Source organism: Typopeltis vanoorti, chromosome 23 (assembly GCF_054136105.1).
Source record: "Typopeltis vanoorti isolate ZY-2024b chromosome 23, IOZ_Tvanoo_1.0, whole genome shotgun sequence".
Lineage (NCBI taxonomy): Eukaryota > Metazoa > Arthropoda > Arachnida > Uropygi > Thelyphonidae > Typopeltis > Typopeltis vanoorti.
Window position 1 is genome coordinate 69,663,440 of NC_143571.1, and position 25,657 is coordinate 69,689,096.

General features: G+C 35.4%; 1 protein-coding gene across 1 annotated transcript in view; it reads left to right on the forward strand.

Annotated features, from left to right (window-relative positions):
• LOC150093938 (histone-lysine N-methyltransferase 2A-like) overlaps positions 1 to 25,657 on the forward strand; it is a 294,597-nt gene that overhangs the window by 236,845 nt on the left and 32,095 nt on the right. Inside the window, exon 17 of the mRNA XM_090412869.1 lies at positions 39 to 106. Coding sequence (XP_090268995.1) covers positions 39 to 106 — 68 coding nt within the window. The remainder of the gene's footprint in view (positions 1 to 38; positions 107 to 25,657) is intronic.

The following is a 25,657-nucleotide window of genomic DNA, read 5'->3' on the forward strand; positions in this document are numbered from 1 at the left end:
ATTGCAAGAGATTTATTCCATTTTTTTTTCTTCCTTAGCCTAATTGTTTTTCAAAAGTTATTACTGTGGATGGAAAGAAGCACATAGTTATCTTTGCACTGAGGAGGTAAAGTACAAGTACCTGAATTTTTATATTTTTTATGTTTTAATTTGTATTAGAAGATTTTTGTCTAGTTTGTTATTTAAATTTTGGTACTTTCAGTAATTTATTGCATCCCAAACAGGAAAGATTGTTAGTACTATGAATCATTCGGAGGTTGGAAAGAAAGGAAGAACTTACTAACATTTGATTCCAATATCTAGAGGTTGTATTTTGAAACCACGTGCAAAGTGGAAAACTTAAACATGTTGATAGGCTTATGTGTAGCAGTATTGAGCGAAACAATCCAAAGAATTAGTTATTTATCTAGTAATATTTCACTGGATTACAAAGCAGCATGTTCAGAGCACAACTTTTTTTTATTAGGTTAATCCAACTCAAGAAAGGTTATACATTAGTATTGGTAATGGATCTATTGGATACATAACCCAGAAATCTATTTAACTTATTCAAGCTCCTTGAGTTCTTCACTAAGCAGAATAATTGTTTCACATCATGTGATGAAATTCACTTACTACCTATACTTGTTATGGTTCCCAGGCTCCACCATTAAGTGGTAACGCAACAATTCAAAATTTTAATAAACATATAAAAGAATTACCATCCATACAATACAGGTGTGTTTTGATACACTTTAATGTTGGACAAAAAGAATTTGACAGTTGTCAAGGTAAAGTCACTCTTAAAAATGACTGTCCCAAATTTTTGGCAAATTAATGAAACTATACTTATTGAGGTTTGGGCGAGGGGGGTTGCCTCTTCCTTGCTGCTGACTCAGAAAATAATCTTTCCAACTTATGACTTTTATATAACAGTGTAGTTTCCTTCTATCTTTCTAATTATGTATGATGGAATTTTAAAAGCATGGTCTGCCAGTATACTAATTTATCTTAATGATGGTAGTATTCCTTCCATAATAATGCATTTCTTATCTCACATGGCCTTTTTAAGGAACATGGGGAACTGACTTTTGAATCTTCTGATCTAATGTCTTGCCTTCTCTAAACCAAAACAATATGGTAACATAACATGGTGGAATTTTATGCTTGTTGGGGTGTTATCTGCATAAACAAGGTCTCTGCTTTTTTACTTTAGGGAACCAGGACAAACAGTGTGAAAAGTTAGCTACCAGAACAAACTCCAAATCACCACCAGCAAAATTCAAGATTGACACCATCATTGTATGGGGATATTAATGGAAAAGTAGTGGTGCAGGCAGAAGAATTAGAGACGTATCAGGTCAACATAATTGGTGTTAGTGAAACAAAGAAAGATAAAAGGGTGTGATTGTTCTAATAAATACAGTATGTTATATTCAGCAGTAATGACCAAGGAAAAGAAACAGTAGCTATAGTAATCAACACCTAATCATCCATGTTTGCCCACATCACTATCAAATAGTGATGTGGGCAGACATCAAAATGGAAAATTGCACAAGAGACTTATTTATGCCTATGGTTCCACAGAATGTTCTACTAAAGAAGTAGAGGTATTTTTTTTTAGTCATTAGAGAAGGCAGCTGATACAAAAATAGTCCCTGTTGGAGATATTGAAGAACAGCAGAGTAGGAAATTGGTACCAGCTGTACAGAAATGTTTTAGATAAATTTGGAGAAAAGGGTAAAGCAAATAATAATGATAAAAACCTGCTGGATTTCAACTCAGGAAATGGACTAGTCATTATGTATGCCATGTTTCAGCATAAAGATGTGTACAAATTTACATGAAAAGTTACATATGATCACTTAAACAGAATGAGAGAGAAAAGTTAGCAAAAACAGGTTTTTGATGTCAAGATGTTAGGAACCCAACCCAGAAGAACACCAAGATCTAGGTTCGTTGATGCAATTTGTGAAGTGCCCTTAGAAGACTGAAATATAAATTTTTATGATATTGGAGTACTCACAGATAAATTAATTTGGTGGAACATTGCCAATAGGAAGTTAGCAATAATTATAAACCTTTGTGCTATCATAATATCCTGTTCACTCCCTTAGGTTATGTATCAGGAATTTGGTGATGATGCATTTCTTATATTCCCTAAGGCAAATATTAACACGAAATACCACAAGACCTATAGCACACTAGTGCTGTGGGGGGGGGGGGGGGACAAGAGGAATAGAAGAAAGGAGGTGACTGTTCACATTCAGCTTGAACAGCTGAGGTTTGTAATCTTTGGGGGACGGCAGAGTGGGAGAGACTGTTCCAAAGGAGTGAAGTTGGTTCAGGGAGTTTTAAGGTGGACTGTAAAAGGGTGTTGGTTAGCAGTTTCCCCTTGTTTTAATGATTTTGGAGGAGAGCAGAAGAATAATAGTGGCCAATTCAGCAGAGCACTGTCCATGAAAGTATCTGTAGAAGAGGCACAAGGCAGAAACTGAACATTTGTGAGAGAGGGAGGGATCATTAATTAGCTGTATTGCCTTCTTCTGGATAGCATTGAGCAATCTTAGAGAGGATTTTGGTGTGTCACCCCAAATATATGAACAGTATTCCATGGCTGGGCAGATTTGTGCTTTGTATAGAGTTGTGAAGTAGTATCTTGTGTGAAAAAGCACATCAAGTTTTTTGACAACTGAAGAAGCTGTAGTTGAAATATGATTGTACCAGGAAAGATCAGAGGTGCAAGTCCATCCAAGAAGAGAAATCTGATCATGTTTCAATATCTCAGTATTTCTAAAGGTAAGGGAGAGGGATGCAAGCTCTTTCTTGTGAGAGATCAAACAGAATTGCGTTTTTGGGGACATTGGGTTCAAGAAGAACCCAAATGCAAGAGATCAGACAGAACTGGGTTTCTGAAGTTCACAAGGTTGTCCTAGCCCCATGGGATAAAGCTAGGAGATCTGAATTCAGGTCCCTGGTTGTGGTAGATCTTAAGGATTCTAATACTTGAGCACTAACACATTTGTCAAATGAAAAGGCAGAATGGAGTGTGCTATCAGTAGGATTGGAAGTCTGTGAGAACATGTTATTTAGAGGAAGAGAGTGGGTGAAAGAACAGAACCATGGAGTACTCCTACATTTGTGTGGAAAACTGAAGAGATTAAGCCATCCACCATGACACATTGTAAGCAAACAGTGAGAAAGTTGGCAATCCAGTTGCAGGTGAGTAAGGCGCACCATAGGATGACAGTTTGGTGAGTAGGTCTCTGTGCCAAATTGAATGCCTTTGAGATGTCAAAGGCAGCCATGTGAGTTTCTCCAAATTTTTCCATGGTCTAAGTCCACATATGGGTGATGAAAGCGAGTTCAGCTGTAGAACGTGAGTGGCAGAATCCATACTGCTGGTCACTGATTAGTTGGTATGTCTCTAGGTGGTTCAAGAGTTGGTTGTTGATGAACTTCTCCATAATTTTTGAGAGAACAGAAGTGAGAGCAATTGGGTGGTAGTTCGATGGTTTTATCACCTTTCTTTGGGATGGCTGAATGTGAATCTGTTTCCATTTTGTCGGGTAACTGCCAGTTGAATAGGAATATTGAAGAGACGATACAGGATAGGTGTTAGTTCTGGGGCACAGTTTTTTAACACAATAGGTGGGAATCAGCAAAGCTATGAATAGGATTGGAAGTCCATCAGGACCAGATGCCTTGTTTGAGTTCGGGCTATTCAGGATCTTTCAGATTTCTTTCAACAGAAAGAAATCTGAAGACATGAAGGGAGCAGTTCTTTGTGGAGTGGAGGGAACTTCGCCCAGGTCATCAATGCAGGAAGTGGAAGAGAAGACTGATGCAAGTAAGTTGGCCTTGTCTTTTGGTGAGGCAACCACACTATCATCTGGATGTGAATGGTGGAAACCTGGATGGACAGAAGTTGCATCCAATGGCCCTGACAGGAGACCAGAAGGAGTGACTGCCATTTGAGAATGAGACTAGTTTGCAGCATTTGGCCCTTTCAAAGTCTGACTTGGACTTGGTGATGATTCTTTTGCAACTGTTGCAGGCTGCAGTATAGGCAGAGAGGGCAGCTGGAGTTTTGGTCTTGAGCCAGTTGTGGTAAGCAGAGGTTTTTTTCTTTTTCAAGCATTGGCACACTTTTTTGAGAACCAAGGCTTGGATGGTGGCTGAGAATTTGCAATGGAATAAGGGATGAAAGCCTTAATTCTGTGAGGATGATTTCTGTTATTCGATCTGAGCAGGTGTTTGGATCAGAACTGAAGCAGTAGTCAGACCATGAGAAGGAAGAATAGAAATCATGGAGGTCATCCCAGTTGATAAACTTGTAGTCCCAAAGGACACGAGACTGTGAACTGATGGGTGTAGGTTGTTCTGCAGTAAAGGAGACTTGTATGAGGTTGTGGTCTGAGTTTCCAAGAGGAGAACTGATGACTACAGTATACCTGAAAGGGTAGCTTGTTAGGAAGAGGTCAAATGTATCAGCGAATTGGAGGGAGTCGCCTGGTATTCTGGTGGGAAGATTGATGATCTGAGATAGGTCATTGTTGATTGCTAACACATCATCATCCTTGCCTGCTTGATTGGTGAACAGGAGAAGGGGAGCCAATATGTGTTGTGGATGTTGAAGTCCTCAAGAAGGATGACCTCACTATTGGGGTACTTTAGACTGTGAAAAGTCGAGCTTTAGAAAGTTGAAGAGGTTAGGGTTGTTGATACACTTTGGAGATGATAGAGGGGGAGCATATGAAAAGGGAAGAACTGACATACCATGCCAGAGACTGCAAATCAGTTCTCATGAATGCACAAGTGCCACCCTTGTGGCTAAAAGAGCTGTAATGTGTAGTTGGGCAGTCGAGGTGTACAGTGGCTGTTGAGGAGGCCAGTTGGGGTTCTCAAAAGAACAGCAGTTCAGGTCTAGATGACTGTGGGTGGTGGTGCACATTGTTTATATTTGCTGTTTAGGCCACGAAGGTTGAAGTGGATGTGGAAACTCTTTTTTTGGTAAGAATTAGTGTTGATGGGTTGGATCTCTGTTGTCTTTTGTGATATTTTGGTAGGATTTTTTATGGTTTTTTTTTTTAACTATTTTGTATGGGAGAATTTTTGAGATCCACAGTAAAAACGCATTTCTTTCAGTCGAGGTTCATTGTGTTTCATACGGAAGAGATAAAAGGAAGTGGAACATGCAGTGAGAGGTGACAGACTTGTAAACACACTGCCCACACAGAGGGGAATCTCCCAGCAGTCACGAACTGGCAAAATATTTGGTTGCATGATTTTTTGCTAGCTGATCGGAAAGCCTCCAGGTTCATTACCACCAGATTCAGTCCCATGTACACTTTGGTTTCCAACATATCTGTATGCAGTAATATCCCAATTAACAAATCTTCTTAGAACAAAGTTAGCTAGTTTTTGTTGTCATTTTTGATGTTCCATATAAAAAATAGCTCCGTGTTTTGAGCAATATTTAATACTCAATAATATTGTGTACACTATAAATATATATGTGTGTATACACACACACATACTTATTATACATAGTCATTTTAATTTTTTTTATAAAATAGAAACTAAAATGCAGATTATAAGGATAGAAGCTGGAGAAAAGAAAAGCATCTGGCAAACACATTAGGATTGGCACGGTCATGTTCAAAAACAGTTTTCAGTCAAGCTGATAAAAATTCTATGCACAATTATAGTTACCTTACAACTAAATTAGCATGCACATATGATATCATCATAGAGAACATGGGGGGGGGGATGTGTTTCAGTATATACAGCCTCATATGCCACTCACATAAGTGGTTATTCAACACAAAACATTAAGCTTATTTTGTCATTTAAATGCCCAGGAAGCCAAAGCAACAATAAAGACTTTTGTTGCTTTTGTATGATTTGAGAAATTCAAAAAACATGCAAGATTGGTAGAATTGGAAGCAATGCAAGTATCAACATCCCGGCAGCAGCAGAATTTTCTGTATAACTTCGAGCTTTGGTGGGGGAAGAAAGGAAGATATTCACCAAATTTGATATTCAAAATGGATAAATGCTTCTGGAAATGTGAAGCTGAAAACGAATGTTTGTTTACATTCTGAAACACTTTATGCTATGCAAGCATTTTCCAAACTGAATTTGCTTGTAATAGGGAAACCTGATAGAAAAGCATTGGTAACAGTGGGCTTGTTCAGCTGTGTTGTCTTGCTGTCCAGTACTAGTACAAATGAAATAATTTTGAACCCTAGGTACTTCTGCTACTGGACAACACCTTAGGCCGTCTCTCAAACTCGACTCACATCAAACATGCAAACAAAGACTTCTGGGATGAAATAACAGATCCATGTGTGACAACAAGTATTGCCCAGTGTTGTTAATGAATGTAATGGAGTAGAAGGTGCAATATATGCAATTGGCACAGAAGATATTCAAATAGCACAGACAGTAGGATGCCTCCTGTCTGATGATGTAGCAGACATTCAGAACTTTCTTACATGCTAACTAAAGAACAAAGAACCCTAACACTTAAAATGACAAAGACATTCCACTAGAGAGGATATTAACAATAGGGATCTTTTAATTGTTTATATTAAGTGGCTCAAGCTTGAAATATCAGTAAATAATTCCAATTTTGGATGAAACTGCATGGCATAATGAAGAGGTTTGTTTTAAATGTATAAATTGCTGTGGTGAGTTGCCCAATCATAAGTGGGGGGGGGGTAACAAGTCAGTCATCCGTAGATGCATGTTTGTTGTAGAACCATTCAAGTGAATACAGTGTCATTCAGTATTTTGAATAAATATTTGCAAACAAGTTTAATGTGGCTCCTATTTTAAGACAATAAACAAAAAAAGCTAAGTTATTGTGGTAATTGCCCAGTGTTGTTAATGAATGTAATGGAGTAGAAGGTGCAATATATGCAATTGGCACAGAAGATATTCAAATAGCACAGACAGTAGGATGCCTCCTGTCTGATGATGTAGCAGACATTCAGAACTTTCTTACATGCTAACTAAAGAACAAAGAACCCTAACACTTAAAATGACAAAGACATTCCACTAGAGAGGATATTAACAATAGGGATCTTTTAATTGTTTATATTAAGTGGCTCAAGCTTGAAATATCAGTAAATAATTCCAATTTTGGATGAAACTGCATGGCATAATGAAGAGGTTTGTTTTAAATGTATAAATTGCTGTGGTGAGTTGCCCAATCATAAGTGGGGGGGGGGTAACAAGTCAGTCATCCGTAGATGCATGTTTGTTGTAGAACCATTCAAGTGAATACAGTGTCATTCAGTATTTTGAATAAATATTTGCAAACAAGTTTAATGTGGCTCCTATTTTAAGACAATAAACAAAAAAAGCTAAGTTATTGTGGTAATTCATGAAGCATGAATGCTTAAGATTAATTTATTAATTTTAGGTGGTAGTGAGCTGAAAAATGATGTAAGATTGGGAAACAATATGGAAGGTATAAAGTAAGAATAAAACCACATTGGGAAGGTAGTGAATTTATAGGTTATAAAATTTAAAAATATTATGAGAAAAAATAAAGAAATAATGTAGAAAAAGATGATTAGCCAGCATTATAGAAAAACTGGAATATTTTTCTTTTTTCTGATGATCCTTCAGGACAGTCAGCATACCATTATTTTTACTGCTGGCTGGTCATCTTTACTAGTTTTTTTATAGCTCACTGTTTTTAAATTTCATAATCTTTAAATTTATCCAAACTTTGTTTTATTTTTACTTTTTGGTATATCTTTACTTGCATATTTTTCACCTTCAACATTGTTTCCCATTCTCACATCTTTTTTTGGCTCACTTTTAAAATTTGATTTAAATATCATGTTTATTCTGATATTCTTATTGTTCAGGCATTCTGATTTATTACTCTTTCTAATTTAAAAATTTTAATTAATAAATAATCTATTTATTAATATATTAATATTAAGCCTATATTGCTAAAAAGGGATAGCTGCATTATTACCATAAAACTTAGTTATTTTGTTTGTTTAGTGTTATTATTCATAATAGATTTTGAATTTACTGTTTTTCTTGACTTGTGCAAAATTTTCTGTTATATGATATGATTTTCATTTCAAATAAAGTTTATTTTGAACAATATAAATATATATATATATATATATATAAACCTTGAACTACGTTCAGGTGCAAACCTGAACGTAGTTCAAGTCTAAAGGTGGTGCAACACTAGAGCAACTCATTGTAAAGGTGGGTAAAGCTCTGATCACTATTCTTAGTATTTTCCATAATGTAAAGCACATCTCACTAAAAGATGTATACTGCAATACATTATGGGTGGGGTCACTATTCAGACCGTTTTCAACCTTTTTTGAGGTCTCCTCAGTGAGTAGCTAGACCCTAAATACCAAGGTTTTAGTAATACAGAGCCTTATCAACTTTACCTATACAAGTTGCTACAAGGTGTTTTTATTTTGAATAAGAATCTCTGGAGGAGATATAGATGTAAATAAGTTTTATTTATTTATTTTTTTTTTTTTTTTTTATTTCTCCTCACTGAGGAGACCTCAAAAAAGGTTGAAACCGGTCGGGGTAGTGACCCCACCCAAAATGTATTGCAGTATACATCTCTTAGTGAGATGTGCTTTACATTATGGAAAAATACTATGAATAGTGATCAGAGCTTTACCCACCTTTACAATAAGTTGCCCTGGTGTTGCACCACCTTTAGACTTGAACTATGTTCAGGTGCAAACTTAACTGTTTGCTTACTTGGGATTAGGAGTAAAATAACCAAGTTTATAAAATTACTTGGTAACCTAATATACATTATTCCCAAGGTAAAAAAACTTATTTACATATATATTTTGGTATTACTGTATTGGGGAAGAAGCAAGTTTTATCTGTTTTATTGTGGTTGTGGTGCTCGCTAAAAAATGTGTAGTAATGGTTGTTGAATGCTTTGATGACAGTGCAACAGGAACTCTGGCATTGAAACAAATAAGCTTTTTATATTATTTTATTTTTTAAATACCATATTGTTAGACTGGCGATAGTGTGATTAAGTTTTTTTCCAGTGTGTGTGCATCCATGTTTTGGCTTTCCATAAATTGATGAAGATAAACTTTGAAAATTTTTTTTTTTAATGTTGCTGAGCCATGAGGCCAAATAATAAACACATAACTAAATAGTACAGCCATACTACAGGTTTGTATATTGCTATTGATTGCTTTATTCTCTAGGGGTTCTACTTAGAAAATTACTAAAGGGAGGATTGGAGAGGAATGCAATTGCAATTCTATCTTGTTGGTATCTTTTTCCTTTTCATGTAACATAACTTGCATGTATGTACAGTCAATTTGAATAATTCAGTATTTGCAGGCATAGACTTCTGTGGCTAATTGGTTCAAAAGACATATTTTGGTGATTACACCACATTTTTTATTATTCAGTTATACAATATACTGAAATAATAGTTCCGACAAGTTTCTTAAATCATAGGATTTACATCTTCAGGGGTAAATAGTATAACTTAAAGTTTAAACAAGAGAAATTAATAAATACAAATCATAACCGTCTGGCTATTCATAAACTTAAATAACAGAATGCAGATATATATACAACATTTTATATCTTCATTCTGTTATTTGAATTTATGAATAGCATATGGTTATGATTTGTATTTATTAATTTCTCTTGTTTAAACTTTAAGTTATACTATTTACCCCTGAAGATGTAAATCCTATGATTTACAAAACTTGTCGGGAACTATTATTTCAGTATATTGTATAACTGAATAATAAAAAAAAAAAAAAATGTGATACAATCACCGAAATATGTCTTTTAGTTCAGTATTTTTTTTTTTTTCCAAGGGCAATTTCTGATTGAAATTGCCCTTGGAAGCTTTATCAGACCACTGATCTAAGTTAATGATACATTAGTAAATAGAGGATGTAATATCAAGCCATTCACATCTGAATTTTTAAGAATACTGTAGTTTTGGAATGAACAGAATTTTTTGTAAAGGGGAAAGAACATTGTGGAGAGGAAGCAATTTTGTTAATGGCTTCAGAAGTTTATAGTAGGATTGTCTCTGCCATCATCTGTTAGATGTATGGAATTTGTTGAGTTTGTTAATGATTTTTGCATTCTGTTCGATTCATTATGACTGTAGCATCAGCTGTGGTCATAATAATCTTATTATTGTGTATCTTTTTTAAAGCTGTTATTTCTCTCTCTCTGTGGAATATTGCTTTATGAAGTGGATTAAGTCATTATGCTGGCTACATCCAGATGAATGTTGGTGAGAGGTGAATCCCATGTTTTATTATTATTATCAGAGACTTCCATTGAGTTAGGGACCCATTATAGGAGGCCACCGACACTAGCAGTCATACCTTAAGTTCATTCACACACTACCTGCACTCACTATCTTCAAAAGAAAGCCATTCCAAATAATCATGCCCTGTCCTATGACAAAAAAATCAAGTTCTCAAATTCCATGGATATCCTCTTCCCCACCCTCTATAAATTAAAAATTCCCCATATTGGTATGCTGTGTGATCCTATTGGAAGTTTTGTGATTTTTTTATACCATCTCTCTTTCTCCTGTTTGCTAATGTCTGCATTTCACAAGTTCTCAATCCATCTTCATAATATACATTCCACCGTCCTAATATCATCTGAACACTCTCCTTTGACTTTCTGTACACTGTATCTGCATTACCTTGGAAACCACAAGACTAGATTCTCAAACAGTAGGCTAGATGAGAATGAATCACAGCCTTGTAAAGTGGCAAAATGACTTCCTTATCCTTATATTTGGTGTTCATTTCAGTGTTGCAGTTATCCTCTAAGTTATATTTGCAATCTTGGCTATATAACCCTTGAACTTCAACTTCTTAGCTACTAAAACTCCAAAATTCTTAGCCTGATCACTTTCTTTTAGCATAATTTCACTAATATAATAGGCCAATGAAAATCTCACCACACCTAAGTGCATAACTTTACATTTACTAACATTGAACTGACAACTATTTTTGTATTGTTAAATATGCTAATTTTAATTATAACATCTTATTATAATCTTTTATTATATCTTATTTTCTTTTATTTAAATCTCCCTTTAAAATCCTACTTTATCTCACTTAAACTTTCCTTCTTTACCTTGTTATACATCTGACTTATGGCCACAAATAATATAAAGCTCACGTGCGCAAAACTTACAGAACAAAGAAATCGCTTCAGGCCAGAGCCAATCTCTTTGTCTGACCCACTGGTGTTTATTCTCAACTAAATTTATAAAATTTATTTAGTTTCTAGCTGCACCACCAAATTCGTGGGTGAATCTTCCTCTGAAAAATAACACACAGTAAACCACATGGAACTTTTCTCTATTAATTCTAGATCTAGACTACTGTGCCCAGATATGGGCACCAGGGTTTCTTCTTGATGGGGAGAAGGTGGAGAGGATCCAGAGACGAGTGACCAAGATGATAGCAGGTCTGTGGAATGAACCTTATGAGAACAGGTTAAAGATTTGTGGGTTTCAAAAATTGATTGATAGGCGGAAAAGGGGTGATATGATTGAGACATTCAAATTACTGAAGGGTTTCTATAAGATTAATCCAGAAGATATTTTTGACAATAGGACTGGTGGTGGGAAGACTAGGGGCCATACATGGAAGTTGGGCAAGAATGTGGTTAGCAGGGGTGTTAGAGCTAGGTTTTTTACTTGGAAATTGGTGAATGAGTGGAATAAGCTGCCAGAGTCTGTTGTGGGTGCTATGACCGTGAATGAGTTCAAGGCGAGGTATGATAGATACTGTGTGAACGTCGAATAGTTGTTCTTGACATGATGTTAGGGCCTCCCTCGATGAGTCTGTCGACTCCTTGGAGTTGCCCGAAATAATAATAATAATTCTAAGTAAATCTAATAACTTAATTAAGTATAAAGAGCTAATAAGCTTCATTTCGGCAATGAAAACATTACTTAAATTAAGGGGATATTAAATCCCACATAGTTTTAAAACCGAATAAGAAACTCAAAGATCGGAATCAGAGAGTTTCTTGCCGATTATAGTAAACTATAAAGTATCGGCGACACTAGTGTTAGCCAATGCAAGTGATCCTAGTACGTAGTACAATACCGGGCAACTTATGTACTCTGCGAACGAGTTTTCCAACTTGTTCGCAGAGTACATAAGTTCTTTTCACTATACACTTTGGTATTAGGTCTAGCTACTCACTGATGAAGCCTCAAAAAAGGCTGAAACCGGTCTGGGTAGTGACCTCCCTCCATAATGTAATAACAGCATACATTTCCTAGGAAATGTGTTTTTACATTATGGAAAATACCTAAGAATAGCGATCTGAACTTCCTCCACCTTTGCAACGAGTTGCCCGGTATTGTACTACGTACTAGGATCACTTGCATTGGCTAACGCTAGTGTCGCCGATACTTTATAGTTTACTATAATCAGCAAGAAACTCTCTGATTCCGATCTTTGAGTTTCTTATTCGGTTTTAAAACAATGCGGGATTTAATATCCCCTTAATTTAACTAATAACTTAAGTTTTCTGTTATGCAGTCGTGACAATATCAACCTTAAAGCCCACAGATTCTAATTAATGAGTAGTGCATTGGAAATAGGAATCAGGCAAGTTATTTAAACATGAAAACAATTTATTTATCATCAAGGAAATGTACAAAGGGTCGATATTAAATTCCAAGTAAATCAGGTTCTATACTTCAATGACAATTCTCTATACCAATTACAATTACTACTCTTATGAAGACAATTCTTGTAAGACCACGTGTCTATAATATTTCCTTGGTTAACACCTTATCACACTTAGAGCAATCTCACTTAAACAAACTCAGGCATAGCTACTAGCAATAATATTAAACGCACAATATTTCACCTTAAAAATTAGCTAAGTTTTCTCTCACATATAATTTAACAAGACCATTCAAAGGTTAGTCTAAAGCCTAAAGTCCTCAAGTACCATAACAAACAAACCCTCCACAAGTCACCGTCACAATTCTCTATAGCTTTAATAGTTTGTTTGTTATGATACTATAGCTAAAACAATAAAAAGATTTTACTTTAAACAGTTGTCTGGTCCTCTCTGATTGATCCTTGGAATCACTTCCTTCTATTACTTTCCGACCTTAAGCAACAAACACAATACTTTTTCTGGGATTTTTGAGATCTCCTCTTACTTTTTGCGAGCGTCAGGAACTTGGCGGCATGGAACTCCGGTATCTTCTTTCTTCTAGGAATAACTTAAATTAGTTGATTCGCACTTCTGGCATCTAATGGCTGGAACGCAGGTCCCGTTAGCAAAACTCTGTCGCCGTAACGTACATCATATCCCAGTAACTGCTCAACCGTCACTGACCTCGTCGCCTTCTCGAGCCCGTAACTTCTCGCTGACCAAGGAACCATTCAAAAGCCCCCCCTATTGGCATAGCACCCCCCCCCTCTTATATCTCTCTAATGACCTTGGGTTCTGCTACGTATTAATCCCCTGGGTATTACGTTGTTCTGCACCCGTCACCTTTTTTTTTCGGTCGTGGCATTAAGGTGGGAAACCCCCTTGCAATGTTGACCTTCAAGGTTGCAGTTGTCCTAGGTCATTAGTTAATACCTTAATTTGTCTAGAATTACTGATGACTTAGAGGTTTCTTTAGACAATTTATCTTACACTTATATTCCTTTGTTCTTTTACATAAAAAGAACAAAGGAATATTGGCACCTCAAAGAAAACTTTGAGGTGCCAATATTCAGTAATATACAAAAAATATTATTTCCAAATAAAAAAAATATGAAAATTTCTCTATTAACCCACAAGTATTTTTAGTGAATTTCGTTTACTAGTAAAATCAGTATATAAGGTATTTTTTTTATAAAAATTCTTCTATACACGATTTTACAGTATGTCCTTTGCATTATTGATTACCTTTCCTGTGTATGCGTCATCAGTAAATAGCTCTATCTCCTGTCAGATCCATCCTTATTGAATGAATAAAAATGGACTGAGGATTGATCCCTGGGGTACACCTTATATCTTTACTCTTATCCAAACTGATGTGATAGCAATGTTATTACCTTATCAAAGAAGTTGAGTTTTCTTTGTTAAGAATAGTGACAATAAATTCATAGCAACATAATTTTGACATAGTTGTGATTAATGTGTGTGTATGTACTGTTGATGAATTTTTATTTTATTTTTTATTTTTTTACTTGTGATGACTTCTTTTTTTTTTTTTTAATTCTTTTGCTGCATCTTCAGAGATGTTGTAAAGGATGGCCACAGTTTGGGATTTAAAATTTCCAATCATTCTTCATTTGGATCAATGCCTTCCAGACTTTCAGCACCAGGGCACTCCTTTTAAAATTCTAGTAATAACTGCTTCTCTCCCCCCCCCCCCCTCAGGCAAAGGCAATTTGGAAGAAGTTATAATAATATTTCATTCAAACATAAATAAACATAAAGATATATATTTTTTGACATTTTCATTATAATAAATTACAAACATGAAAAATTTTTAAATTATTAAATAGATATTTATAAACAAAAATTATGAAATGTATCAGAGAGATCTAACCACTTGGTTTAAGCTCTATGAAATTAAACTTTTAATGTAAACACTTCAAACCACATGGTTAGAATACAGTTTTGACGTCAACCAGATCAGAGAGATCTAACCACTTGGTTTAAGCTCTGTGAAATTAAACTTTTAATGTAAACACTTCAAACCACACGGTTAGAATACAGTTTTGACGTCAACCAGACATGACTCTAATTGCCAAGATGCACATTTTGTTTTAAACTTCTTTTAATTTTTTAGTTGTTGAAAAATTAATTATAGAGTAGACCTGCACATTTTGAAAAAAAAAAAAAAAACAGGACGTAAGCGAAGGTTTCTGTGGGTAAGCAGTTCTGGAGATACTTTTCGGTATTGAGACCACATGTTTATTAAACAATAAAAAAATAAAAGAGTAAAAAATCTGACAAGTTCATTCGTTGGGTTTTTTACTCTTTTATTTTCTATTGTTTAATAAACATGTGGTCTCAATACCGAAAACTATCTCCAGATAATCAGAATTTTTTAATTTAAAAAGAAAGCACCTTGCACCCCTTAAAACCCTTTTGCCTATCCCTGGAGTACTGGGAAACCTTGTTTTAAAGCATCAGTAGCTTTATTTGTTTTGTTAGCCACATTTGGGTAGTGCCCAAATGTGGCTAACAAAATTTGTTCTTGTATTAGTGTTAAATTACCCTGTATGTATTCATGGAACTCAAAAAAATTCACAAAAGAATATCCTCCCCCCACAGACACACATCCAATAGTTAATATAATAGAACATTCCTACTAACTTGCCATGAAGTTAGCAAAATCACCTCCCTCCACAAGTGTGTGCATGCACACACGCAAGTAACTGCCCCTTATCTAAAAAAAAAAAAACTTCATTTTAAAGCTATTAAATTAAACATTTACACTAAGCTGTGTTTATCACTTGTTGCTTATCTAGCAGGAGCTTGCTTGACCATGCAACACATCCCTTCAGCCTCAAGCAGACACGTTTTCATACATTTGTCAATACATGTGTGTGCGTGTGTAATTGTGCCAGTTTCAAGTCTTTTCAATACAGTTTTCATGTAAAACTAACATGCATGAACTGTCTTCATAATATGGAAAATATCTCAAAGTAATGGTTTCTTCCTTCAGTTTATTTATATGCAATTACAATCATGCATGCTGTTGTAAGTGGCATTATTGTGCATCCACGTTCCTTCCACACCAGGTGATATACAACAGACATATTCAATTTTCACCCTGTGTTGATAAATTGTCATCATGTTGTAAAATGAGTAAAAATTTGAAAATCCCTCCAATTGTGAAACAGTGATAACATTTTTGAATGTCAAAAAAGTTTGCCTGACTGAAATTATTGGTGGGTTAATGAAGAAAATGTCGTGTGTGAGGAAATGGTGAAAAGATGGTGTGGGACAAATGTAGGTGTTGAAGATTAACATGGCCACTTGTTATTAATCACTGTCAGTTTGCTTGACTAGGTGAATGAGAATATTCAAGAAAACAGGAAATTTGCTATTCTTGAATTGAGTATATGTTTTTCATTCTTCACTACACAAAATTAACATCGAACACTTAGAGTATTGCAAATTATTGTGTTGTAAAACACAATAATTTGCAATAATTTTCCTTTATTTTTCTATGATAAGAATATTTAAGAGGTCGTCTATTACACCATTTGTAATATTCTATTATCAACTTTATATTACTATCAACCGTGCCTTTTATTCCTTTTAAATGTGAACTATAGGCCTAACTTATTTCTTCTACTTTGCTTAAATAAAACTATAATCTGCTTAATACAGACCTCTCTATTAATCCTTTATAATCTTCTTTATATCCGCAGTGAAGACCTTTGTTATTAGTCTATCCACAATAAACAGGTTACCAACTCTCAAACTATGCAAATTAGAAAAATTTATTTGTTTAATGACTACACCATTCTAAATTATATATATATAGCTTGAGAATTTAAGTATGGAACATATGCAAGATCAAATTTAACATACACAATCCTTTATAGCTAGTCATGGCAAATTTCTTAATTAAACAGGCTTGCAGGTTCGCTAATTTTTTGGAGACAGTGCACTGGCAAATAGATCAGGCAAGATAGCTATACAAAGAAAACATTTTATTTTAACCTAGTAAAATAGTATAATGCACAAAGAATTAGGAGACATTAACTATTTAAGGCCTATCACATACACAGTAGGCAAAATATGTGATTGAACATTATACAACAACACTTAGTTAACCCTGTCACAATGCTTAGATATCTAAATTAGACATATGGGTGCTTCTTATGTTATACTTAGCTAAACTTTGTTCACTATATACATAGGTTAACATTCGTTATCCCTTTCATTACTGCAACTTATCATCACCATCATCATCATCATCAAATTCCTGCCATGTACCCTCAAGGGGTGTACAGGATATGATAGTACTACATGAAAAAAATTACATCATTACTAACTTCCTATCTACAATTTTCCTCCAAATCAGTCTGTTACTTATCAAGGCTAAAACATTATCATATCTTATATTTCTATCATCTAAGGCACGTTGTACTGTATCAATCCACCTATATCTTGGTCTTCCTCTGGGTCGTTTTCCTGCCAACCTGGCAGAGAACACTTGTTTTGCTAATCTTTCTTCGCCCATTCTGTTTAAGTGACCTTACCACCTGAGATTAGCTCTGCTAACGCATTCCTGGATGCTGACAATGTCAAGTTCTTTCCTAATATCCTCGTTTTTAATATGATATTGACATTGATGCCATCTGTTCATGCCTATAATCTTTCTCAGGACTCTCATATCTGCGGTCTCTAGTCTTTGGTCAAGTGTTTTACTTCTGACCCAGCTCTCAGATCCATAAGTTAAAACTGGTTTGAACACCGTCTTGTATACAGCTAATTTAGTGTTCCGACTAATTTCTCTCTTATTCCATATGAATTTATTCAATTGACTTCCTACCATACCAGCTTTGCTGATTCTGTTGTCTATTTCTATATTTAATTTACCATCTTCAGTAAAAATCGTGCCTAAGTAGCTGAAATGTTTTACTTGTTCCACAGGTTCTCCATTCACAACACAGTTGACATTTTCAGTAATTCTGCCTATTTTCATTGTCTTTGTCTTTTGATTGCTGACCTTCATGCCATATCTATTACAACAGCCATTCAATTTAGTCAGAGAATCTTGCAGACTTGTAGCGGATTAATTTAGAAGTATAACATCATCCGCATAAAGCAAAGAGCTGACATTAACATCTCCAATTTTGATATCATGTTTAATACCACTTTCCTTCATAATGTGATCCATATAGATAATGAATAACAGAGGGGATAATGTACATCCTTGTCTTACGCCAGATTTAACATTAAACCATCTTCCTGTACTTCTACTTCCTTCAATTCTAACTGCTTACTTACAACTCAAATAAAGACTAAGTATTGCTTGATATAATGCCCCATTGACACCATATAACTGTAGCGTATTGAATAGCTTCTCTCTTGGCACCTTGTCATATGCCTTTTCCAAATCGACAAAACTTAAATACAGATCTCTGTTATATTCCCATGCTTTCTCGACTATATGTCGTAAAGTGAAAATCTGATCCTGACAGCCTCTATTTGGCCTTAATCCAGCTTGTTCTTCACCAAGCTTTTCTTCCACAATTCTTTTCAACCGTTTCTCAAGTATACTTGCATAGATCTTGACAGGAACACTCAGTAGGGAAATACCTCTATAATTCTCACATTTAGTTTTATTTCCCTTTTTATATATGGGTACTATGAGAGCTCTACTCCAATCATCGGGAATTCGTCCCTCTGTCCAGGCTTTCTGAACTATGCAGTGCAGCCACTGTAAGACTCTTATACCACCATACTTCAGCATTTCTGGTCGTATATCATCTACTCCTGCTGCCTTTCCACATTTCAAGCCTTTGATGGCTTTTTCTACTTCAAGTATGGATATGTATTCCTGACTGAATGTCTGGTTAGTGTTTTTTTACCACTGCGCTATCATCACTGCTTGTTTCATTTAGCAGTTTTTCAAAGTAATTACTCCATACTTCAAGGATATCTTTTTCTCCGGTTTTCATGTCACCTTTATCATCTCTAACTCCTTTTACAGCACTCTTTCCTCCATTCCTAAGCTTCTTCAACAACCTCCAGAATATTTTGCCACCTTCTTGATATTTATTTTCTATATTCTTGCCAAAGTCCTCCCATGACTTTTGTTTAGCTAGTTTTATACAGTGTTTTGCTTTCTTACATTTGTCTCTGTATTCTCTAAGAGAACAAGCTGACTTATTTGACAGGAACTTTTGATATGCTTTCTTCTTTTCTTTCACTGCCTCTTTAACTTCCTGTGTCCACCAAGGAGCTCTGATTTTTTTATCCTTTCAGACAACCTCATCACATGCCTCTCTAGCAGAATCAATCAATGTTTACTTCAGAGTTTGCCACTGAATCTCCAAGGTTTGATTCCTGTTCTCAAACTCTTTCATTTTTTCTTCAATAATCTTTGTGTATTTTAGTCTACAATTCACATCTGAGAGCTGCTCAACTTTTATTCGCTTTAAAACTTTCTTACATGTTATTCTTTTCAATATGAAATTCAATTTTATCCTGCTCAAGACTAAATAGTGATCACTTCCAATTTCAAATCCTCTGTACACTCTAGTGTCCTGCGCCAGGGAGAAAACATCACTATCAACAATAATATAGTCAATGAGACTGTTCTTATTCCTAGCCTCTTCTCTCCATGTGAATTTGTGCACATTTTTATGTTGGAACATGGTGTTAGTAATAACCAGTCCATGTCCTGAGCAGAAATGCAACAGATATTTGCCATTATTATTAGCTTTGCTCTTTTCTCCAAATTTTCCCAAAATATTTTTGTATGTCTCACAATCATTTCCTACTCTGCTATTTAGATCCCCAACAAGGACCAACTTTTCCTTATTCATTGTGTCAGTTGCTTTTTCTATATCCTCAAAAAATTCCTCCACTTTTACCTTAATAGAGCCTTCTGTGGGACGATAGGCACAAATAAGTCTCATTGTCCAGTTCCCCATTCTCATATTTGCCCACATTACTCTACTTGAGACTGACTGCCATTCAAGAAGATTAGCCTCGTATTTTGTGTTGAATACTATGACTACTCCTTCTTTTCCTTGATTGTCATTGCCTGAATATAACATTTTGTATTTATTGCTCAGAAAGATCTCACCAGTTTTTGTCTTTTTTGTTTCAGTCACTCCTATTATGTCGATCTGGTACTTATCTGGTAATTCCTCAGCTAGCTCCATTTCTTTGCCATTCAGGCTTCTTATGTTGATAGTACCGATCTTTAACTCTGGTGATGTTGAGTTGGGGTTTGTTGTCAGATTTGTTCCAGTAGCTGACTTTTCGCTGTTTGCCCTGGTTCCCTGGCGAAAACAACAGGGGTCTTGTTTAACCAGGCGACGCCCCAGCCGGCATGAAATTTTGTTATGTCGTACCATCATTTTTTATTTTGGTTTAACCAATAAGAATACAATTTGGTCGGCTAAATCCCAAATTGCCAGCCTGTCCTTGTTCGTTCAGTATCCAAGTTGATACCCAACTGGGTGCACCACGAGAAGGTGAGGATTGGACATTGGGTCAGAAGCCCTGGTCGGTTCTCCGCATTCCTTTAAAGGCTATGTGGAGGTCTCCTCTTAGTTATACAGCTTTGACCCTTAAGCACCCCTACCGCAACTTATTAACTAACTAAATACTAACAGTTTCCTGTAAGCACACATTGTGCTTGCTTACATTGACTTTTACAAACACAGTTCGATCAATTTGAACAAACCTCAGTTAGTTTATCTTGACATTGCATTTCTTCTTGGGTACTGGCTATTGTCTGGATGATCCTGGCAGTTCTGCTGTAGAAGTTTTCTAGGAAAGCTTAGGTTGATTTTCCGTCGGGAAACTGGAATAAAACTGCCGAAGTCACCATGATTTCTAATGGGTAACCACACTCTCATAGGCATGTCCACAGGAAATTCATCAAAATTATGGCCTCCCCCACCACCACCACCTCCTGTGGTCATGTACCTGGAATCAAAATCTGGAAGCAGAAAAAAAAAAAAAACTGAGCTTCAAGCTGAGAGCCCTTTTATATCGCCGCTAATCCTTTGTTCTTCTGATCTAGTTTCCAGGATTACCTGCGAGCACAATGACGTCACTTCGGCTCCCTCCGTTCTTGGGGCATATTTCTATATTTGCATGACATTGTGAACTTTTGTTTTTACTCCGTCATTGCTATGATCTGGTTTAATCCCTTTCTTTCTGTTTTATATATACAGCAATCCCTCGATTGCACATAATGCGTTGTTTAAAACAGACGCATTAATCGAATATAATAACCTATGGGAAAATGTATAATTTGTTCCTCAAATTTCTTTTTTTAACCTTAATTTTTTTATAAAAGAATTAAGGTATGTCTCAAAGCCTAGTTAAAGGAAAACCATGAAGCTGAAAGACAATAAAACATATTCAGAATATAAGTTTTATATTCTACTTCTTAATAAAGAATTGAGCTAATGTAGTTTGAGGGGCATTTTGTTTCTTTTTTTCATACAACCAACGGTTTGGCCCTATTGCCTCTTCTACTACTGCTTCTCTCTCTCTTCGTCAGGGTCAGCCTCTAAGCATTGCTGCTTAAAAACTTCAATTGTATGAAAAATATTTTCAAATTCTTCTGTGAAATCTCTTTTGGCTGACTAGCAGTGGTTAAATTTTCTTCATATTCTTTGGGATCTTACCGCTGTGCATCTAAATTTAGCAGGTCAGAATCACTCAGTTCTTTAGAATGAGATTTAATTAACTCTTGGACGTTATCATTGAAGGGGAGAAAGAAATGAAGGACGTACGAATTGGTCGCCAACACGTGAATCGCATGTTTTATAGATAAAATTTCCCAGCTATTATACAAGCAAAATAGTTACCACTTTAAAAATTACAATAATCATAAAAGAGAAGTTAATTTTTTGACGTGTAATAATAAACAACTCATCCCAGAAGACGGATTGATTACCCTATTATCGGAATGATTCTCCTTTTTGTGACATGCGCAGAAGTGTCGAAGGGTCTTGAATCTGTGGGTGTACTATAGCAGACGACATAAATTTTGGCAGTAAAAATTTAGAACATAGTGTACATGGAAGTATTGTAGTATGCCATTAAAAATAACTTTGTAAAATGTTTTAAACCGGTAACTAAATTATTTCATTCTGGTGAGGGATTTTTTTAAAATAGTTAGCCATAAAAATGTATAGATAGAAAATTTTTAAAATCTGTAACATTTATTTTTAAGATCTATATAGGCACACTAATCGGGGGCGCATTAATCAAGGGATTACTGTACTTCAATATACATTCATTTATGCATTTTAACAGTAGAGGTATAACATTCATTTTAATACAGAACTAGAGGATGACCAATATGGATTCAGGAAAGGAAAAGAAACAAGAGAAGCAATACTAAGCCTGAGAACAATAATCGAAAAAAGAATGGAGCTAAACCAAAAAACATATATATGCTTTATTGATTTAGAAAAAGCATTTGACAAAGTTAATTGAAAGATCATGTGGAATATTATGAAGCAAAGTCACATTGACTATAATGATAGAAGAGTAATCAAACAGATATATGTAAGACAAATGGCATACATAAGAACAAATAATAAGGAAGAAACCGTACATATTAGATGTGGAGTAAGACAAGAGTACATATTATCACCGTTGTTCTTCAACATATATATATTGAAAATGCCATCAGAGAAGTTAAAGAAAAAAGAAGCAGTGGCATAAAGAATGGTGGGAAAGAAATATTTTGACTCACATTTGCAGATGATGTTGCATTCATAGCAAAAAGCAGAAGACTGTTCGGAAACCTCTGTAAAATCAATCTTGGAAATTTAATTAACAATTTATCGCGAAAGATTTTACAATGTAAGATGGATGTCAAAAATTCTCACTAATGATCACAAAACAAGATACATGGTGGTAGCACTGGATGTTTTTGGAAAGTATCATGATGAAGGTGACAAATTTTTTAACCATATTGTGATAGGAGATGAAACCTGGAATTCTGAAAAATCATATGTACTGTAATCAAAACTGTAATATGATTATTGACTTTATTCTTCAAGGAACAAAACAAACAAACAAAAAAAAAATTGTCATAGTCTATTCAAATCAAAAGACGAGACCTCCTCCTCAGTTTTGGTGTCATTTTGATTCATAACAGCTTATTACTTCACACTACCACTATAACATGCCAACTGCTTGAACAATTCAAATGAAAAATCTTCCAACATCCACCCAGTAGCCCCATCTTATGTGGTGACTTCCATCTGTTTCTTCTTTAAAGAGATTTTTAGCAGCTCAATAATTCAACAACAGTGATGGTGTGAAGACAGCCATGAAGGATTAGATCAAAACATTGGCAGCAAACTACTTTGATGCAAAAACTTATGCCCTGATGTGACAGATATCTCAGTGTAGAAGCTGAATATGTGTGTGGAAAAGTATCAGACAGTATGTATAAACTTGTCATAATAAAGTAATATTGAAAATGTTGTCATTTCATTAATTTCTGGATGCCTTTCATATATAGTGTTTGCTTTTAAAAATATTTCACTTTCTTTAAACCACTACTCAGCTCACAGTGTCTTTGATTATTTCCATCTTGGAGTTGGGATTTGCATATGTTTGCTCTGATATACCGTGTTACAGTGTTTCAGTTAATGTATTGTTCTTTGACAATCCCCTAATGCTGGCAACCATTCTGAACTTTTTTATTTTTTTCCGTAAATGATGATTTTCACTGATCTAACTTTCCTCTTAGTGAAGTAATCTTCCTTGAAATTTTTGATAGGCATAACTCCAACTAGAATTCTTTTTTCCAATTCCTCTGATCTCACATGAATAACCTACTAGAATACCCAAATCGCTTTCAGATTCTCTTTATCTCTTCCTGAGTAGTTATTCTATGGAGTATACTGTGGATGTTGTTGTTATCTAGACAATCAGGAAATACCCTCTAGCAAAAAAATTAATGTCACAAGCACCACTAGCCAATAAAAGCCTCTAAACATTCAAGGGAGGGGGGGGGGTGCAGATTCTACTGCATCCATAGGAAATCCCAAACTAGTAAAATTCAAAGCATTCTTGAGTTTAATTTGAAGATGTTTTCAGCCTTTTTCTGAAAGTGGAAGACATGGATGCTGACCATTGACAGTTCCCCAAATGAGAAAAATTCAAGACTGACAAAAGCAAATTCACAGAATATCAAAACCAAAAACTATTTGGATGATCCACCAAACATTAATTTAATAAACACATTCCCACAATGGAATTATCATGGATTCTGCCAAAACACCTGTGAACTCAGTCCTCTTGCAGTATATCATAAACTAGTTTGCTTTTCCCTGTGAAAAACTTACTTGAAACATGGTGAGGATCCTACAATACAATATGTTGATATCATCTGTAAGAAAAAGAAATGATGAACCTCCTCACAGAAGAGCCACCATTATTATGGATAACCATGCCCAATTTCAGACTCAGTGAGAGAGGTCCTAAACATCATGCCAAGCACTATCCAGCATTCGTACAGTATCTGTCATACTTTGTTTTGAACTCATTCACAGTCATGGCACTCACAACAGACTGGCAACATATACCATTCATCCACCACTCTCCAAGCAAAAAATCTAGTCTTGGCAACCCTGCTTATTACAGTCTTGCTCAATTTCCAAGGATGGCCCCTAGTTCTCCCACCACCAGACCTATTCTGAAAAATTTCCTCTGTATTAATCTTGTAAGAACCCTTCAGTAATTTGTGTCTCAATCATATCACCCCTTTTCTGCTTGTCAACCAATTTCTGTAAGCCACAAATCTTCACCCTGTCCTTATAAAGTTCATTCCATAGACCTTACACCATCTTGGTTACTCGCCTCTGGATCCTCTCCATCTTTTCCACATCTCCAAGAAATGCAGGTGACCAGATCTGTGTGCAGCAGTCAAGATGGGGTCTTACCAAGGCTCTATAAAGAGTTATAATAACCTCCTTGTCTGTGTTCGTCAGGATATTCTTCAGTAACCAAGTAACCCAGTAATCTGCTTTAGCCACTTTTGTAATAATGCCCTCTAAATTTTGACTCCCTATCCACTAACAAATCGCTGGCTTTTTCAATTGATGCAGTACACAGCTGGTAATCTTTTCATTCCAAAATGCATAATCTTACATTTTGCCACATTAAACTGACATCCATTCTCCTTTGCCCAGACTGCCAGTCTATCCAAATCATCCTGCAAAATTTTAACACCATCTGTATTAGCTATTGCTCTACCCAATTTGCATCATCGGCAAACAACTGAATACTTCCTTTCAAGTTCAAACAATACCCTGTTTGCCAGCCTAGTTGGCCCATTGGTTAATTTTTCTGCTTTCCACCTAACAGATTGTTGGATCGTATTCCACTTTGGTACTGATGTTATGAATGTCTTAAGATGGAATATAAATTTCATCACTCTATAATGAAATTTATCTTTTGCTCAAAGACATTTCAAGCCAAAAGCATCTAATAAGCAGAGTAAGATCATCACCTACATAATTATTGGACGATAAAATAGCTTTTAAAAGTCACATGATTGATTTCTAGAACAAGGTTGTTTATCTAACTCTTAGCCCAACAAAGAATTAAATAATCCAGTACTAACTTAAATATATTCAAGACTTTCTGAGCAGGTTCACATTAAAAAGAAATAAAAAAGCACGTCTCACTCAATATTTACACTGGCACAGTTCCATCCAACTCTCAAATGGTCTCTTATTTGCAGTGCACCATATCTGTTTATTGTCTAGCAGATATCTCTGAAAATGAACTGCAGAACGAGATCTTCTTGTTCTGCAGTTTCTACCATCATCCTTGCTATGGAGATTTATACGAATCACACTCTATGGATAATGCAGAAAGTCATACTAAGAATACGGTTGTTTAGGCTCAACAGCAATCACCTTATTATCCTAAA